This window comes from Canis lupus, chromosome 14, assembly GCF_011100685.1.
Source record: "Canis lupus familiaris isolate Mischka breed German Shepherd chromosome 14, alternate assembly UU_Cfam_GSD_1.0, whole genome shotgun sequence".
NCBI lineage: Eukaryota > Metazoa > Chordata > Mammalia > Carnivora > Canidae > Canis > Canis lupus.
Genome location: NC_049235.1, coordinates 44,424,916 through 44,441,217, shown reverse-complemented (window position 1 = coordinate 44,441,217; position 16,302 = coordinate 44,424,916). Strand labels below are relative to the sequence as shown.

Sequence of the window (16,302 nt, the reverse complement as noted above, 5' to 3'; positions counted from 1 at the left end):
TGGAAGTTATCATTAACACAAATGTTATATTATAGCAGCCAATGATCATGATGTACCGCGTGCTATTCTTAAATGAGCTCATTTGCCATTGAATTTTCATTATCAATTCAGGCCATATTCAGAATCATTCTTAAATATAGAAACTACTTCCCACCCACTCTCTCTTGGAAATGCAGCTCAAAACAAACCTCTTTCATTGCAAGTGTACAGAAACAGTGGAGAGCATTCTCCACTGATGAATGGAGAACATATTGTTACTCTAACCTTTCATTACAAACCAAGAGGGGGAAATGCTTTAAATCATTTCAGTTTTATAAACTGTAAGACACATAGGGAATCAAAACATCCAATTGATAAAGTGATGTCTGGGCTTCAACATCAACAGTATTACTCATTGTAATCTATTTATACTACTCATTATTGCATTACTTAGCCGCCAAGAATATGCTTGAATCCTTTTGGAATTATTTTGCCCACTTTTAAGGGAAAAATCTTTGAACAGAATTAGACTGAAAAGTTGTTGATTGAATAAATTTGAATCAGACTCTGAGCTCCAGTCAAATTGTGATTTAGGTCAAAAGATTCCAACATCCAAAGCCATCCGTTGGCCCCTTTCATTGCTTTTGTCAAGCAAGTGCCATTAATTTTCCTTTTGTGTATTCTTTTTTTAGAAGTGAGAGGCTATGTATCTTGTTCTTTTGGTCATAAATGCCATCATTATATTTATATGGGAAACACTAAATGGCTAAAGAGTGCTAAATAGGGGCACCTGGGTGGCTCAGTAGTTGAGTGTCTGCCTTTGGCTCAGCTCATTATCCTGGGATCCTGGGATCCTGGGATCAAGTCCTACATTAGGCTCCCCACAGGGAGCCTGCTTTTCCCTCTGCCTATGTCTCTGCCTCTCTCTCTGTGTCTCTCCTGAATAAATAAATAAAATCTTTATAAAAAAGAGTGTTAAATAATTTTATTAGTGTTTGTGGTCAGCACAATTTTGGACCCCATGATCTTTGCCCTCTTTTGTAACACTTTCTAATGTTACATTCGATGACAAAACACTAATAAATTAGTGAAGGTTACTAATCAGAGGTCCATGGAATAGAGAGGTGAACCTGGATTCCCTAGGTGGAAATCTGGACCATATTAAAATATGAAGCCTTGAGGGGCACCTGGGTGGCTCAGTTGGTTAAGCATCTGCCTTCAGCTCAGATCATGATTCCAGCGTCCTTGGATGGAAACCCAAATCAGGCTCCATGCTCAGTGGGGAGTCTGCTTCTCCCACTCCCTCTTCTCCTCCTCTCCCTCCCAGGCTCATGCTTTCTCTCTCTCTCAAAGAAATAAATAAAATCTTTTAAAAAAATGAAACCTGATTTCCCTCAAAACTTCTCATCTCTGTCTCTATTTATGATGTCACCCATCATTTTTTTGTTTTGTTTCGTTTTGCACTTTTGTCACTCAGGCTAGGAATGTTAGGATCATCTTTAATTCATTCTTCTCCTTGACTGAGACCTCTTCCTCCCTCCTGCATTCAGTTAATTGCTAACCCATATGGATTCTTCCTCCAAATTGTCTATACGTCCTATAAGGACTTTCCATCCAAAAGTACTGCTCTTAAAAAAACAAACAAACAAACAAAAACCCCCCAAAACACAAAGGTACTGCTCTTATTTCTCCCCCTCAGTGGCATGCTGACCATGTTACTTTTGCATGTAAACTTTATTGCCTCTTGAATCTGGTTTGTGTTCCTCACTGTAGCCTCTAATGCCTGACACTACAGGGCTCTAATTAGCTCTAACTGCTTCTCCAGTAAAGGGAATCATTTCCTTACTCATGATGAATCATCTTTTGACACTGGGATTGGCTCCTGTGTTCATTTTTCTGGAAATGCACACTTCCATTTCTTGTTCTGTCCAACCTTCACGGCCCCTGGGTGAAGATATTTATCTTCTCTTTTTCTCTTTCTTTTTTTCTTTCTCTCTCTTTTTCTCTTCTTCCCTTCCTCCCTGGCTCCCTCCTTTACTTCCTCCTTTCCTCTCTACTTCTCTTTTTTCTTCCCTCCCTCTTTCCTTACTTCCTTCCTTTTGTGCCAGATACCATCTGTCCTTTCTTCTTATCCTCAAACAGCAGAACTGATTTCTAAGTATCCACAGGGTTTTTTGAAAAGCAAGGTGTTAAGATGACTTTTAAAAGGCTATGGTTTTATTTTTTGTTATTTGCTTATTTAAATCATTTGTTGAAGGCCCTGGATGGCTCAGTGGTTGAGTGTCTGCCTTGGGCTCAGGGTGTGATCCTGGGGCTCTGGGATCAAGTCCTGCATCATGCTTCCTACAGGGAGCCTGCTTCTCCTTCTGCCTATGTCTCTGCTCTCTCTGTGTCTCTCATGAATAAATAAATAAAATCTTTAAAAATAAATCATTTGTTGATTTTGGTTTATTAAAAGTGGGTTATATGTAAGATAGGATCTTGTTGGTGTGTTTGGGTAAAAGGGAGAAGTTACTGTGAGAACCATGATTATGTAGTTATTTAGACACCTGTAGTCTAGGTTGATGCCCTATGATTCAGATTTATTTAGATGGTATATTGGCTCTCAGTCATAATCCTTTTATTGATAGACTTACTGATCTATTTCACATTAGAAAAAATATCTACATTTTTATTTATTTATTTTTCCATGAGTTTAAATCCTCGAAGGGTACAGCATAACATGAGTTCTGTTTCCAAAGGCCTTAGCAGGAAGGTTGCTTTGGGATCTGGCATGAATCATGTCACTGTTTCCATGAGTATAAGGTACATTTCCTCAGACTACTCTGGTTTTGTTGGGTTTGCCACCAGGAGTCATCTTTCCGTTGTACTCGTGAGCACTGTCTTGCCTAGACAGAATTCTGTGTCATCTCGAGTATAAACACCTTCAGTTTTAGGAAGAACTATGTGCTTGCAGAGATCCTACTTATAGCCAACAGGAAAAGCCTTGTACTATAGTGTTCCAGACATATTTGTCATTTTAGAAGTTCTGTTCCAAGCATGGCTCGACTAGCTCCAAGGTAGCCTCATAATCTTATTTTAAAATGTTAACTTTGCATGAGTTTGGAGAAAGAGATATATTGGTCGGGGGGAAGTGGGAGTAGGTAGAGGTAGTCAAGTCTGATGGGTGGTGCCAGGGTACAGGGAAGGAAAAGAAAGACATTGCCAAAATGAGAATGATATCAAGAACATGTGTGTAAAACATGCATGGAAAATATAAAGAAAAATATAAATTTTGACTTCTAATTTTATGCAAAATGAAGTAAACACATGAACCATGACCAAAAGGAAGTGTGAGAAAGATTGAGCGGGAACTCTCGAGGGTATTCACATGACTAGCTGTGTGACCCAGCTTTCCCAGCTTCAAGTTTCTCATCTAGTACCTACCCTTGTGGAGTTGTGTGTCTGGCATGAGTTTCTATGTGCAAAATGCCTGGAGTAGCTTCTGACACAACATGAGGCCCCATAGACACTAATCGTGTTAAGAAAGCCCTTCACTGCTTCCAGGGTAGGCTTTATATCTTCAGTTTACTTGCAGATCTTAATTATCTTAAACTGGCATTTCATTTTGTTGGTTTTTCATCTTAGTCTGCTTTTTTCTTTATGTCTTCCTGTTTCTGATAGATCAGCTTGTATTTTTGAGGTGCGATATCAGAGGTGCCAAAAAGTTTCCTGACATCTAATGCTGAATTCTATCTACTAGAAATAATTTTCAGAAGTATGGGGTTTTTTACCCTGAGTTATCACTATGCTTATTCTTTTCCTTACTGTAGAGTCTTTTTTCTTTTCTATCGGTTGTTATGTAGTTTATTTATTTTGCTTTTAGTGATCCTTAAAAAGGCAATATTTCTCAGGAAATTTTCAAGATGAATATTAAAATTAGTAGTTAATTTTAAAAAGTTAAGGTGGGAATTATAAAAATGTATGTGTCCATTCTTTTTTTTTTAAATTTTTTTAAAGCTTTTATTTATTCATGACAGCAGAGAGAGAGCGAGAGAGAGTGAGAGAGAGGCAGAGACACAGGCAGAGGGAGAAGCAGGCTCCATGCAGGGAGCCCGATGTGGGACTCAATCCCGGGTCTCCAGGATCATGCCCTGGGGCTGAAGGGGGCGCTAAACCACTGGGCCACCTGGGCTCCCCCCCCGCCCCCGTATGTGTCCATTCTTAATCATTTTCTACTAACTTAAGTCAATTTTTTAAAAATTTTATTTATTTATTCATGAGAGACAGAGAGAGGCAGAGACATAGAGGGAGAAGCTGGCTCCCTGTGGAGACCTGATGTGGGACTCAATCCCAGGACCCCAGGATTATGACCTAAGCCAAAGACAGATGCTCAACCATTGAGTCACCCAGGTGCCCCCAAATTAAATATATTCTATTCACTAATCTTTAATTCTGACCTCTTTAATTTCTGAATTCTGCTGATTTGGGTACTCATATCAGTCTTCCTTTAACCCTGACCCTATCTAAAAATTTTAGTTTTGTTTCTTCAAAGTGAAATGTGAACTTAAAGATACTCATGAAGCAAACTGAGTGCAGAATTGATCTACATTTTTATAATTATTTTATTCTGTTTCACACTCACCATACCTGTTTTGACAACAGCCTCGTAGTGACTGTCCAAATCATTGAACTTAGATTCTTTTTTAAATTTTATTAATATTTATTTATTTTTTTAATAATAAATTTATTTTTATTGGTGTTCAATTTGCCAATATACAGAATATCACCCAGTGCTCATCCCGTCAAGTGCCCCCCTCAGTGCCTTCTATAGGCGAACAGCTCCACTTTCGTGTTTGTATTTCATTGGTTTTATGTCATATTTAGTTATATAACTATAATAACAAGTGCAACTTGCCAAAACAGTCTTTTTTCCAGAACTGTTTTTATTCCAAAACAGTGTTTGGAATAAACCACACTGGAACTTGTAAGTATCACTTCAACTGGTAACAAAAGTGAGCTGAGGGTCCCAAAGGTTGGGCTAGCAGTCATGGATGTTTGGTCATGTGGGCATTGAGTAGTATGGTTTACAGGAAGGTTGGGAGGCATCAATGAATCTATAGTTATGGAAGAGGAAGTCAGTTATGGAAACTTTAAACATGCAGTGGTTCTCAAATACTAGCATACATCAGAATTATCTGGATTGCTTGGTAAAACACAGATTGGTGGTAAAATCCAGAGGTTCTGATTTGGTGGGATTGAGGTGGGATTTGCATTTTTGACAAGCTGCCAGGTGACGCTACCTCTGCTGATCCAGGGAACACAATCTGAGAACCTTGAACTACAGCCAGTTTTGGTGGTGTGGATGGGGGTGGTCTTTTCAGACATCAGCATGCATAAGGCAGAAGGCCAGGTGTCATCTTCCCATGTGTCTACCTACCCACTCTCTAGTAGATAGACATTAGGTTTTTTGTTATGCTTAGTTCTTGGTATTGTGTTGAAATTCTTAATTTTTTTCTTTGTCTATGTAGGAATTTACTTGGAATTTGGGAACGAATACAATGAGGGTTTTTAAAGTCTTCATGTTTCTTGTTTTTTGCTTCCTTGAAAAAAAAAATGAAACTATTAGTTCACTTTTTCAACCTTGCTGGGTGTGCTACTTCCAAATCACATGCCCCCCAGCCTCCTCCTAGGGAGAAAAAAAAAAATCCATCCGTCAGAAAATGTGTGTTTGGCAATAGCGCACCAGCTGCAGGGTGGAAAGGCAACGACGTGCGTGTGTTGTCAGCAAGCTGAGGACTTTCTCTGAGAAAGAAACAGATTATCTGATTGCCCTGCAATCTCCCTTTCAGAACTGGCTGACAGAGCTGGAGATCTTTGCTATAATCTTCTCAGCTGCCATCCACGACTATGAGCACACCGGAACCACCAACAATTTCCACATTCAGACACGGTGAGGATGTTGGATGTTTGGAGAGGAGGCAGGAGGGGTCAGGCGTAGAGTTTTAGAAGTCAGAAAGGTGTTAGCTGTCTTTCTTTTGCATGGTTACTCTATTTTGCATTTCTGAAGAAAGGAACTTTTCGACAAGAGATCAGCCTGGTCAGCTTTGATCAAGATTTAGTTTGAGAACCCGTCTGCGCCCAATTCTCGTATGTTATTCACATCGTATATGAATATCCTTTTCTTCTCTATTCTAATGCTAGCTATTTTTTTACTTATATATATAATGTGCATACGCTACCTATTTCTACTAGGTGGTAGAAGAATTTACGTAAAGGTGCAGTTGTCATGTAGACTGGATCAGCGAGGATGGCCCAGGATCAGGGTGTTTCTGTTGACATGTATGATAACTGGGCCTTCTTGCCCTATGGCTCTGGGATTCTGGGGACACTCTTCTCCTTCCTGATTTCATCCTTGTTCTGTTTAGTGCTCGCATTGCTCCCTGGCAGAGGGTTTGGGGAGCTGGGTTGTCTCATGTAGACAGCCCTTGCCATAGATAACCTGTGTACCCACTATGATGAACTGCACAGGTAAACACAAATCTCTGGGTGGGGGGGTTGGTATTAAGTATGGGTCCAGGTACCTGACTCTGAACCTCTTGACTATAACAGACATCACTAATCAATTTTTTTTTTTAACCAAGCTTCATTTTTATCCTCAGTATTCCTCTCGACACAGCATTCTAGGCAAGCAGTACCAGTCAATTGTCTTTTCCATTTAGGATGAAACTTCATCTGTCCTGTCCTAACCTAATAACATACCTTCTCTTAAGACAGTTATATGAAACTGGAGAGACTCTAATAGGGTTAATTGGGCCTTGACATAGTAATCAAGAGAAGCTAGAATTTGGTGAAAGATGGCATGTCTAAGAGGAAGAATGTAGTGGGGAGCGATGAGAATTTAAAACCAAATAAATACTTGAGGTTTCACTTGAAAAAGCAGGTGCATAGTCCAGATAGGTTTGTGTTCATTAAATCAATCTACATTTATTTAATGAACCGAACACTTAATTATGAGGTACACAAAAGAAGGCAGTATTGTTTGATCTCTGTTCAGAAGGGGAATTTCAATAGAATGTCAGCAGACAAAAGGATTTAAGCCATTAGCTTCATTGTCTATCTCTCGCTTCCTCCTGAGGGGAGCCTCAGCTGCTGGGAAGCAGCCTTTTGTGGTTCTGTTTCAAGGGCTTTAAATACAGGGAATTCCACAGAGCAGCTCTGTTGACTGGATATCTATGAGTGGGATCTTTGCTCTGAGGACTGAGGCTGCGATGATTAGCACCTGCTGAAGAAAGAGAGGCGGTTAGAGCAACTGTATGTGGGTCTTTGCTGGAGACCAATATCAAAACCCATCTCAACTCAGAGGAAATGGCTTCATTACAGCAGCTGGAAAAGAGCTTACCATCACAAAATACACATCAGTGGGAACCTTACTTAACAGATACAAGATAAGACCTTTCACCATGGGGTTTGCACGTTTTGTGTTATCTTCATAGGAGTAGGAAAATTTCAGTGGATTCCGTTACGCTTGGTTCGGAATAAAATTGAAACATTGGCCTTCTTTAATAGAACTTTATTCAAAGCATCTCAGCCTGTGTGATTCCCTATACAGAAAACTAAATCTGTAACCAAGTTCTTTGTCCCTTGATGGTATGTTAAGCTTGACACTTTAAAGGTATACTAGCTATATCCCAAAGTTTGGCCAGTGACAGGCACAAGTTATTGTGAGGAGCAGTGGGCGAACTGTCAGAAGACCTTGCCTTCATCCCAACCGTGGCCTGGGAAGTCATTTTACATCACTGAGACTCCGCTTCCTTGATGAGAAACAAATAAGTTATAATAATCTAAGGCAGTGTACAGCTCTGTGTTTGGTGCAATGGTCTGCGAATAAGTGACTAGCAACTATCATACAATCCTTATATTCTTTACTCTCAATTTTATACACATGGCTTCCACATGGCAAAATTAAGATCAAGGTACTACCAGAGGCACTTGGCAGACTCTACCTACCAGGTGGTATGTGTTCAGAGAATTATAACAATAATAAATAAATTCTTTCACTGAATAAAATTTTTAAAAATTAAAGGCATTCCAGAAAATACAAGGAAATTTGAGTTGACCCGTGTTTTATGAAATCCACCTATGCTGCTAGTAGAGATCACTGAGATCTGGTTATGGAACAGCTTTCAGAGAGTCCTACAGTTGGATATCACATATTTCACATTAACATATTAACATTTAAATACCCTACAAATACCTATTGATGATTTGTGGTGTTGGTTTTAGTTAATTGGTTGACATAATGTCATGAGGGCAAATATAATTGTTAAACATAGGAAAAAAGGTGGTGCATTCTAGCTTGAGAGAGTTACCTGAAAAATCTCAACCGTTAAACATCCTAAACTATTTTGTCTTTCTGTTCAGGTCTGACCCTGCTATTCTGTACAACGATAGGTCTGTATTAGAAAATCACCATTTAAGTGCAGCCTATCGCCTTCTGCAAGAGGATGAGGAAATGAATATTTTGATCAACCTCTCAAAGGATGACTGGAGGTAAGGATGAGACAGGAGAGAGATTTGGAGTCCAGGAAAAGAACCATGAGGAGAGATTAAATATGCTGCTTTTGGAGATACAGCACCACTTGAAATGTTTGTGGCACCTTCTCTCTCTGTCTCTTCCTACCCTGATCTGTCCTCTCCCTCCCTCCTCCTCCTCCTCTTCTCTCTTTTCTCTCTCTCTCTTTTTTTTTTCTTAATACAAATACTCAAATATATTGTAGGCACTTTGGAAATACCTGCTGTTTTTTACCTTAGGAAACTGGTATTGCATTTGTCTTAGCTTCTTAAATCTGAGTTTTTTCATTTAACATTTGTTCTTCGCCTTCTATTTGATTTGAACTTCTTTTAAAAATCTTTCAAAATTTGCTAAGGAAATCATTTTGGCACTCAAAACAAATCATGGATATCTAATTCTGTTGCCTAAATGACACTGTGTGTCTCTGAATGAATTTAGGCACACCTGAGTTTGAATATGGAAATAGTTACTAGTTGTATGGCATTTAGGAAGTTACCTAACCCTTCATACTGTTGTAAAATTTAATTTCTATAAAATAGATAATAAAATTTACCCCATGATTTAGTTAATGTTATAGTAAATGATATAATCCATTTAAAATGCTTAGCACATATTGTAATGCATGTATATAGCAAGCCTGCAAGGCTTTGTAGCTATTAATATAGGTCAAGATATTTCAAAGATTAGAGACAAAACCATTTAAATCTTTATAAAGTTCTGAATCTACTGTGATGCAAATAGTACTTATATTATAATTAAATGCTTGGCTGTTCATTGTGCTAGCCATTATGTAAAGATTCAGAAAAGTAAGCCATACTGATATGTATGTTCCACATGTCATATTCCTAAAAAATGATTCCTTAATCCTTAACCTTCACTTATTCCTCCTAAAAAAAAAAGTTCACCTAAATGGTTCAAGTTGATTAGAAATGTCACCATTAACTGATTTTGCTTAGAAGTGGCAAAAAATATAAACAAATTTTTACTTTCCTTTTTTTTTTTTTTTTTAACTTCCATGCTTCTCTCTTCACGGGGTGTCCCTGAAAGGGAGTTTCGGACCTTGGTAATTGAGATGGTGATGGCCACAGACATGTCCTGTCATTTCCAACAAATCAAAGCAATGAAGACTGCTCTGCAACAGCCAGAAGCGTGAGTGGACCTGTGACATCATGTGTTTTTATAGGTGTTTGAACTGGTTCTTGTCCATGTTTTTGCACCTTTGAAGTGTCCCTCCTTCAGAGAGCTTCCTTGAATGGTCTCACCATGTGGGGATGGTTGAGGAGAGGGCATCACAGTTGTACATATCACAGATTCTCATCAAGGTTGAAATAAATAATAGGGCCAGTAACAATTTGACCTCCCACATTAGATTTTAAAATCATTCCTTGCAGGAAACTGAACAAAGATTCACTCAGTATAGGGGCAACAAAAGCCAATGAGTGAATCTCTTAGATTCTTGTTTTTTTTTTTTTTTTTTTTTTTGAGTGATGCAATTATTCCAGAAATAGTTTTGAGTCCATTTATGAGGTGTCCAGCACCATAAACATGGAGACTAAGCTGTTGGATATCCCTGTGGGATGAAATGATGCTTCCCCCCAGTTCAGCTGAAGTGGGGGTGGAGATGAGAGAATGGGGAGAGATTAAGAAATTAATGATTTTTAAAAACTCTTATTGAGGTTCTGAAAGTTTGTTTGTCATGTGTTTGGGTCCTTTGGGTTTATAGAATTGAAAAGCCAAAAGCATTATCCCTGATGCTGCACACAGCAGACATAAGCCATCCAGCAAAAGCATGGGAGCTCCATCATCGCTGGACAATGTCGCTTCTAGAAGAGTTCTTCAGACAGGTACCTTGCTGTGCTATTCTCAGGGCTGTCAGCACTGGATAGTTTCTGAGTTTTATATTTCAGCAATGCTATAAGAAGACTATTGGCATTTCAGTCATTTTCTTTGGGGAGGAAGGGTTCATAGCTTGTGTGTGTGTGTGTGTATGTGTGTGTGTGTGTGTGTGTGCATGTGTGGCCTTTTAGTCATGTGATGTTTGACTCTTACCTAAATTTTGGTTCTCAGAATATTATGGTATTTCTGTCCTATGCATTTCTGTTTGGAAAAAAAAATTCTTTTTGTCCATTTTTTGGTCAAGGTGTCATCTGGTTACTTTCCCTTTTACTCCTGTTCTAATGGGTTGACCAAATGGTGGTTGCTTTTGCATCACCATGTGGGATTAAGATGTTAACCTTTAACTCATAATAATCTGTTAAAATTGATTGGGTGATTTCTTTTGAGCGGATAAGTTAGATTCCAAAGTGAGGTGTAGCAATTTGTGGTCAGGAAATCACTAGAAGCTACTGTTTCAATTATATTTAAACGTACTACATCCATCCTAAGACCCAGGATTGTGTTTTCTACAAGGGTAGCCAGTTTTTAGTGAGTAGGCTATACTTTAAAATTAAATTAAAAAAAAAAAAAGGTACACAGAAGTAGAGAAATGGAGAAATAAATGCATTGTACCAAAACTGTCATCTTCCAACAAGAGCTGCCACTAAAACATTTGCTTCGAGACATGAGGTCCTGAGGTTGGAAGCCAGATGACATGCAGGCTGTAAGGACCTAAAATATAGCAAATTCACATCAGCACAGCTAATTCAGTTACTTCTGCACAAGACACTACTCATGATGCCAGTCTCAACTTTGTCCCCTAAACTGACAGAGATAGGCTCTTTTAATGGTTACTCAATTTTTGGAAGTAAATTACTCCTATGATTACTCTTATTCTATGATTCTGATTTGAACGGAAAAGCTGTAGGAGGCATCTACATGTGTGTATTTTTTCTTCTGAAATTGTACACAATATCTAGTGATGAGGTGGGAGCAGAGTCAATAGCATATTCAGCAATATCCAGAAGACCCTTTATTGGAGCTTTTATTCCAACTGGTTTGTGGGACTAATCCAATCCCTCTTCTAGTTCCCAATGGTCTTTTTTTTTTTTTTAGTTCCCAGTGGTCTTATCTGTGATTTGTATTTTAGGAGGTGCTGGCAGCAGGAGGGATTTAGGAGAAGGTTGAACCATATGTTTCCTTAGGGTCCTTCTGGCATTAAATGTTCTACACTTCCTTCACACTGTCTAGGGGTGCACATCAACACATGCACATACGCATGTTCCCGTAAACTGTTATGTGAATATACCCTAAGGTACCCGATTCTACATGTGGGCATTTCCCCTTCCAAAGTCATTGCTTGGTCTCTCAGACTTGTTTTCAAGGAGAACCCAGTGGTGTGCGAGGAACTAGAGCTATACAGGTATGGCCTTATATATACAAGAATGACTGCAAATTCATCCTTAATCAAGGCCTAATTTTGAGCCAATTTTCTGGAAGCTGTTTTTCTAATATTAGTGAAAGGATTTTATTATATGCTTTCTTTAATATTGCTTGTGTGATAACACCCCCTATGGCTGAGAGTATTTAATCCATAGCCAAAGGTAGGTGATAGCTAATTCATTTAAGTTTGAGGTATAGGAGTGATTCTTTCTTTTAATTGTGAGTGATTATGAGAAATTGCTTAAATATGTGCACAATTTTTCCCATAAAGGAAACCTGGTTTGCATACACATATGCTTTAATTGAATGAAAAGGTGCTAGAGGCAATGTGAAAATAACCTTATTGAATTTCTTGCCTATTGGGAGTGGAATGTTAGCTCACTGGACTGGAACCATTTTTTAGTAATTATGATTCAGTAAATTATTTTTATCGACTTAATATTTTAACCCAGATGCCATGAGCCATTGTAAGTAACCAATGTAGGAGAAATGTTGCCTCAGCTCTTAACTATAGATTTTAAATCGGACAGTTCAAATGGGAAATCTCAATGGGACTATAAGAGTCTTTGAGGGGGGGAGGAGCAAGATGGCGGAAGAGTAGGGTCTCCAAATCACCTGTCTCCACCAAACTACCTAGAAAACCTTCAAATTATCCTGAAAATCTATGAATTCGGCCTGAGATTTAAAGAGAGACCAGCTGGAATGCTACAGTGAGAAGAATTCGCGCTTCTATCAAGGTAGGAAGACGGGGAAAAAGAAATAAAGGAACAAAGGCCTCCAAGGGGGAGGGGCCCCGCGAGGAGCCGGGCTGAGGCCGGGGCGAGTGTCCCCAGGACAGGAGAGCCCCGTCCCGGAGGAGCAGGAGCTGCACCGACCTTCCCGGGCGGAAAGGGGCTCGTGGGGAGTGGGAGCAGGAACCAGGCAGTAACAGCAACTGCGCGCCCAGGAGAGTGCGCCGAGCTCCCTAAGGGCTGCAGCGCGCACGGCGGGACCCGGCGGGACCCGGAGCAGCTCGGGGGGCTCGGGCGGCGGCTCCGCGGAGGGGGCTGCGCGGCCCCGGGAGCAGCTCGGAGGGGCTCGGGCAGAAGAAGAGGCTCCGTGCAGAGGGGGCTGCGCGGTTCCAGGAGCAGCTCGGAGGGGCTTGGGTGGCAGCTCCGCGGAGGGGGCTGCGCGGCCCGGGAGCGCGAATCCACCAGCGCAGGCTCCGGAGCACAGGGCGCCGGGACACAGCCCAGGATCCGGCCTCCCCCGGGACAGGCAGAGGCCGGGAGGGCCCAGGACAGCGAGGACGCTCCTGCCCCAGCTGAGCAGATCAGCGGCCCCGCCCCGGAGCCTCCAGGCCCTGCAGACGGAGAGCTCCGGAGTTCCTGCGGGGGCTGAATCCAGGTTTCCAGAGCTGCACCGCCACTGGGGCTGTTCCTCCTGCGGCCTCACGGGGTAAACAACCCCCACTGAGCCCTGCACCAGGAGGGGGCACAGCAGCTCCCCCAACTGCTAACACCTGAAAATCAGCACAACAGGCCCCTCCCCCAGAACACCAGCTAGACGGACAACTTCCAGGAGAAGCCAAGGGACTTAAAGTACACAGAATCAGAAGATACTCCCCGGTGGTTCTTTTTTTGTTTGTTTGTTTTTGTTTTTGTTTTTGTTTTATTTTGCTTTTTGATTTGTATCCTTCCCCCACCCCCTTTTTTTCTCCTTTCTTTTTCTTTCTCTTTTTCTTCCCTTTTTTTTTTCGTTTTTTTTTCTTTTTCTTCCCTTTTTTTTTCTCTTTCTCTTTTCTTTCCTTCTTTCTCTCCTCTCTTTTTCTCTTTTTCCCAATACAACTTGCTTTTGGCCACTCTGCACTGAGCAAAATGACTAGAAGGAAAACCTCACCTCAAAAGAAAGAATCAGAAACAGTCCTCTCTCCCACAGAGTTACAAAATCTGGATTACAATTCAATGTCAGAAAGCCAATTCAGAAGCACTATTATACAGCTACTGGTGGCTCTAGAAAAAAGTATAAAGGACTCAAGAGACTTCATGACTGCAGAATTTAGAGCTAATCAGGCAGAAATTAAAAATCAATTGAATGAGATGCAATCCAAACTAGAAGTCCTAACGACGAGGGTTAACGAGGTGGAAGAACGAGTGAGTGACCTAGAAGACAAGTTGATAGCAAAGAGGGAAACTGAGGAAAAAAGAGACAAACAATTAAAAGACCATGAAGATAGATTAAGGGAAATAAACGACAGCCTGAGAAAGAAAAACCTACGTTTAATTGGGGTTCCCGAGGGCGCCGAAAGGGACAGAGGGCCAGAATATGTATTTGAACAAATTCTAGCTGAAAACTTTCCTAATCTGGGAAGGGAAACAGGCATTCAGATCCAGGAAATAGAGAGATCCCCCCCTAAAATCAATAAAAACCGTTCAACACCTCGACATTTAATTGTGAAGCTTGCAAATTCCAAAGATAAAGAGAAGATCCTTAAAGCAGCAAGAGACAAGAAATCCCTGACTTTTATGGGGAGGAGTATTAGGGTAACAGCAGACCTCTCCACAGAGACCTGGCAGGCCAGAAAGGGCTGGCAGGATATATTCAGGGTCCTAAATGAGAAGAACATGCAACCAAGAATACTTTATCCAGCAAGGCTCTCATTCAAAATGGAAGGAGAGATAAAGAGCTTCCAAGACAGGCAGCAACTAAAAGAATATGTGACCTCCAAACCAGCTCTGCAAGAAATTTTAAGGGGGCCTCTTAAAATTCCCCTTTAAGAAGAAGTTCAGTGGAACAGTCCACAAATACAAAGACTGAATAGATATCATGATGACACTAAACTCATATCTCTCAATAGTAACTCTGAATGTGAACGGGCTTAATGACCCCATCAAAAGGCGCAGGGTTTCAGACTGGATAAAAAAGCAGGACCCATCTATTTGCTGTCTACAAGAGACTCATTTTAGACAGAAGGACACCTACAGCCTGAAAATAAAAGGTTGGAGAACCATTTACCATTCGAATGGTCCTCAAAAGAAAGCAGGGGTAGCCATCCTTATATCAGATAAACTAAAATTTACCCCAAAGACTGTAGTGAGAGATGAAGAGGGACACTATATCATACTTAAAGGATCTATTCAACAAGAGGACTTAACAATCCTCAATATATATGCTCCGAATGTGGGAGCTGCCAAATATATAAATCAATTATTAACCAAAGTGAAGAAATACTTAGATAATAATACACTTATACTTGGTGACTTCAATCTAGCTCTTTCTATACTCGATAGGTCTTCTAAGCAAAACATCTCCAAAGAAACGAAAGCTTTAAATGATACACTGGACCAGATGGATTTCACAGATATCTACAGAACTTTACATCCAAATTCAACTGAATACACATTCTTCTCAAGCGCACATGGAACTTTCTCCAGAATAGACCACATATTGGGTCACAAATCGGGTCTGAACCGATACCAAAAGATTGGGATTGTCCCCTGCATATTCTCGGACCATAATGCCTTGAAATTAGAACTAAATCACAACAAGAAGTTTGGAAGGACCTCAAACACATGGAGGTTAAGGACCATCCTGCTAAAAGATAAAAGGGTCAACCAAGAAATTAAGGAAGAATTAAAAAGATTCATGGAAACTAATGAGAATGAAGATACAACCGTTCAAAATCTTTGGGATGCAGCAAAAGCAGTCCTAAGGGGGAAATACATCGCAATACAAGCATCCATTCAAAAACTGGAAAGAACTCAAATACAAAAGCTAACCTTACACATAAAGGAGCTAGAGAAAAAACAGCAAATAGATCCTACACCCAAGAGAAGAAGGGAGTTAATAAAGATTCGAGCAGAACTCAACGAAATCGAGACCAGAAGAACTGTGGAACAGATCAACAGAACCAGGAGTTGGTTCTTTGAAAGAATTAATAAGATAGATAAACCATTAGCCAGCCTTATTAAAAAGAAGAGAGAGAAGACTCAAATTAATAAAATCATGAATGAGAAAGGAGAGATCACTACCAACACCAAGGAAATACAAACGATTTTAAAAACATATTATGAACAGCTATACGCCAATAAATTAGGCAATCTAGAAGAAATGGACGCATTCCTGGAAAGCCACAAACTACCAAAACTGGAACAGGAAGAAATAGAAAACCTGAACAGGCCAATAACCAGGGAGGAAATTGAAGCAGTCATCAAAAACCTCCCAAGACACAAGAGTCCAGGGCCAGATGGCTTCCCAGGAGAATTTTATCAAACGTTTAAAGAAGAAATCATACCTATTCTCCTAAAGCTGTTTGGAAAGATAGAAAGAGATGGAGTACTTCCAAATTCGTTCTATGAAGCCAGCATCACCTTAATTCCAAAGCCAGACAAAGACCCCGCCAAAAAGGAGAATTACAGACCAATATCCCTGATGAACACAGATGCAAAAATTCTCAACAAGATACTGGCCAA

The 16,302-nt window shown here is 40.2% G+C and overlaps 1 protein-coding gene across 9 annotated transcripts in view; it reads left to right on the top strand.

The window, feature by feature from the left end:
• PDE1C (phosphodiesterase 1C) overlaps positions 1 to 16,302 on the top strand; it is a 488,275-nt gene that overhangs the window by 393,780 nt on the left and 78,193 nt on the right. For all 9 annotated transcript variants that reach the window (XM_038557256.1, XM_038557259.1, XM_038557261.1 and 6 more), the window contains 4 exons: positions 5,811 to 5,911; positions 8,383 to 8,511; positions 9,581 to 9,682; positions 10,257 to 10,377. In XM_038557256.1, the coding sequence (XP_038413184.1) occupies positions 5,811 to 5,911; positions 8,383 to 8,511; positions 9,581 to 9,682; positions 10,257 to 10,377 (453 nt within the window). The remainder of the gene's footprint in view (positions 1 to 5,810; positions 5,912 to 8,382; positions 8,512 to 9,580; positions 9,683 to 10,256; positions 10,378 to 16,302) is intronic.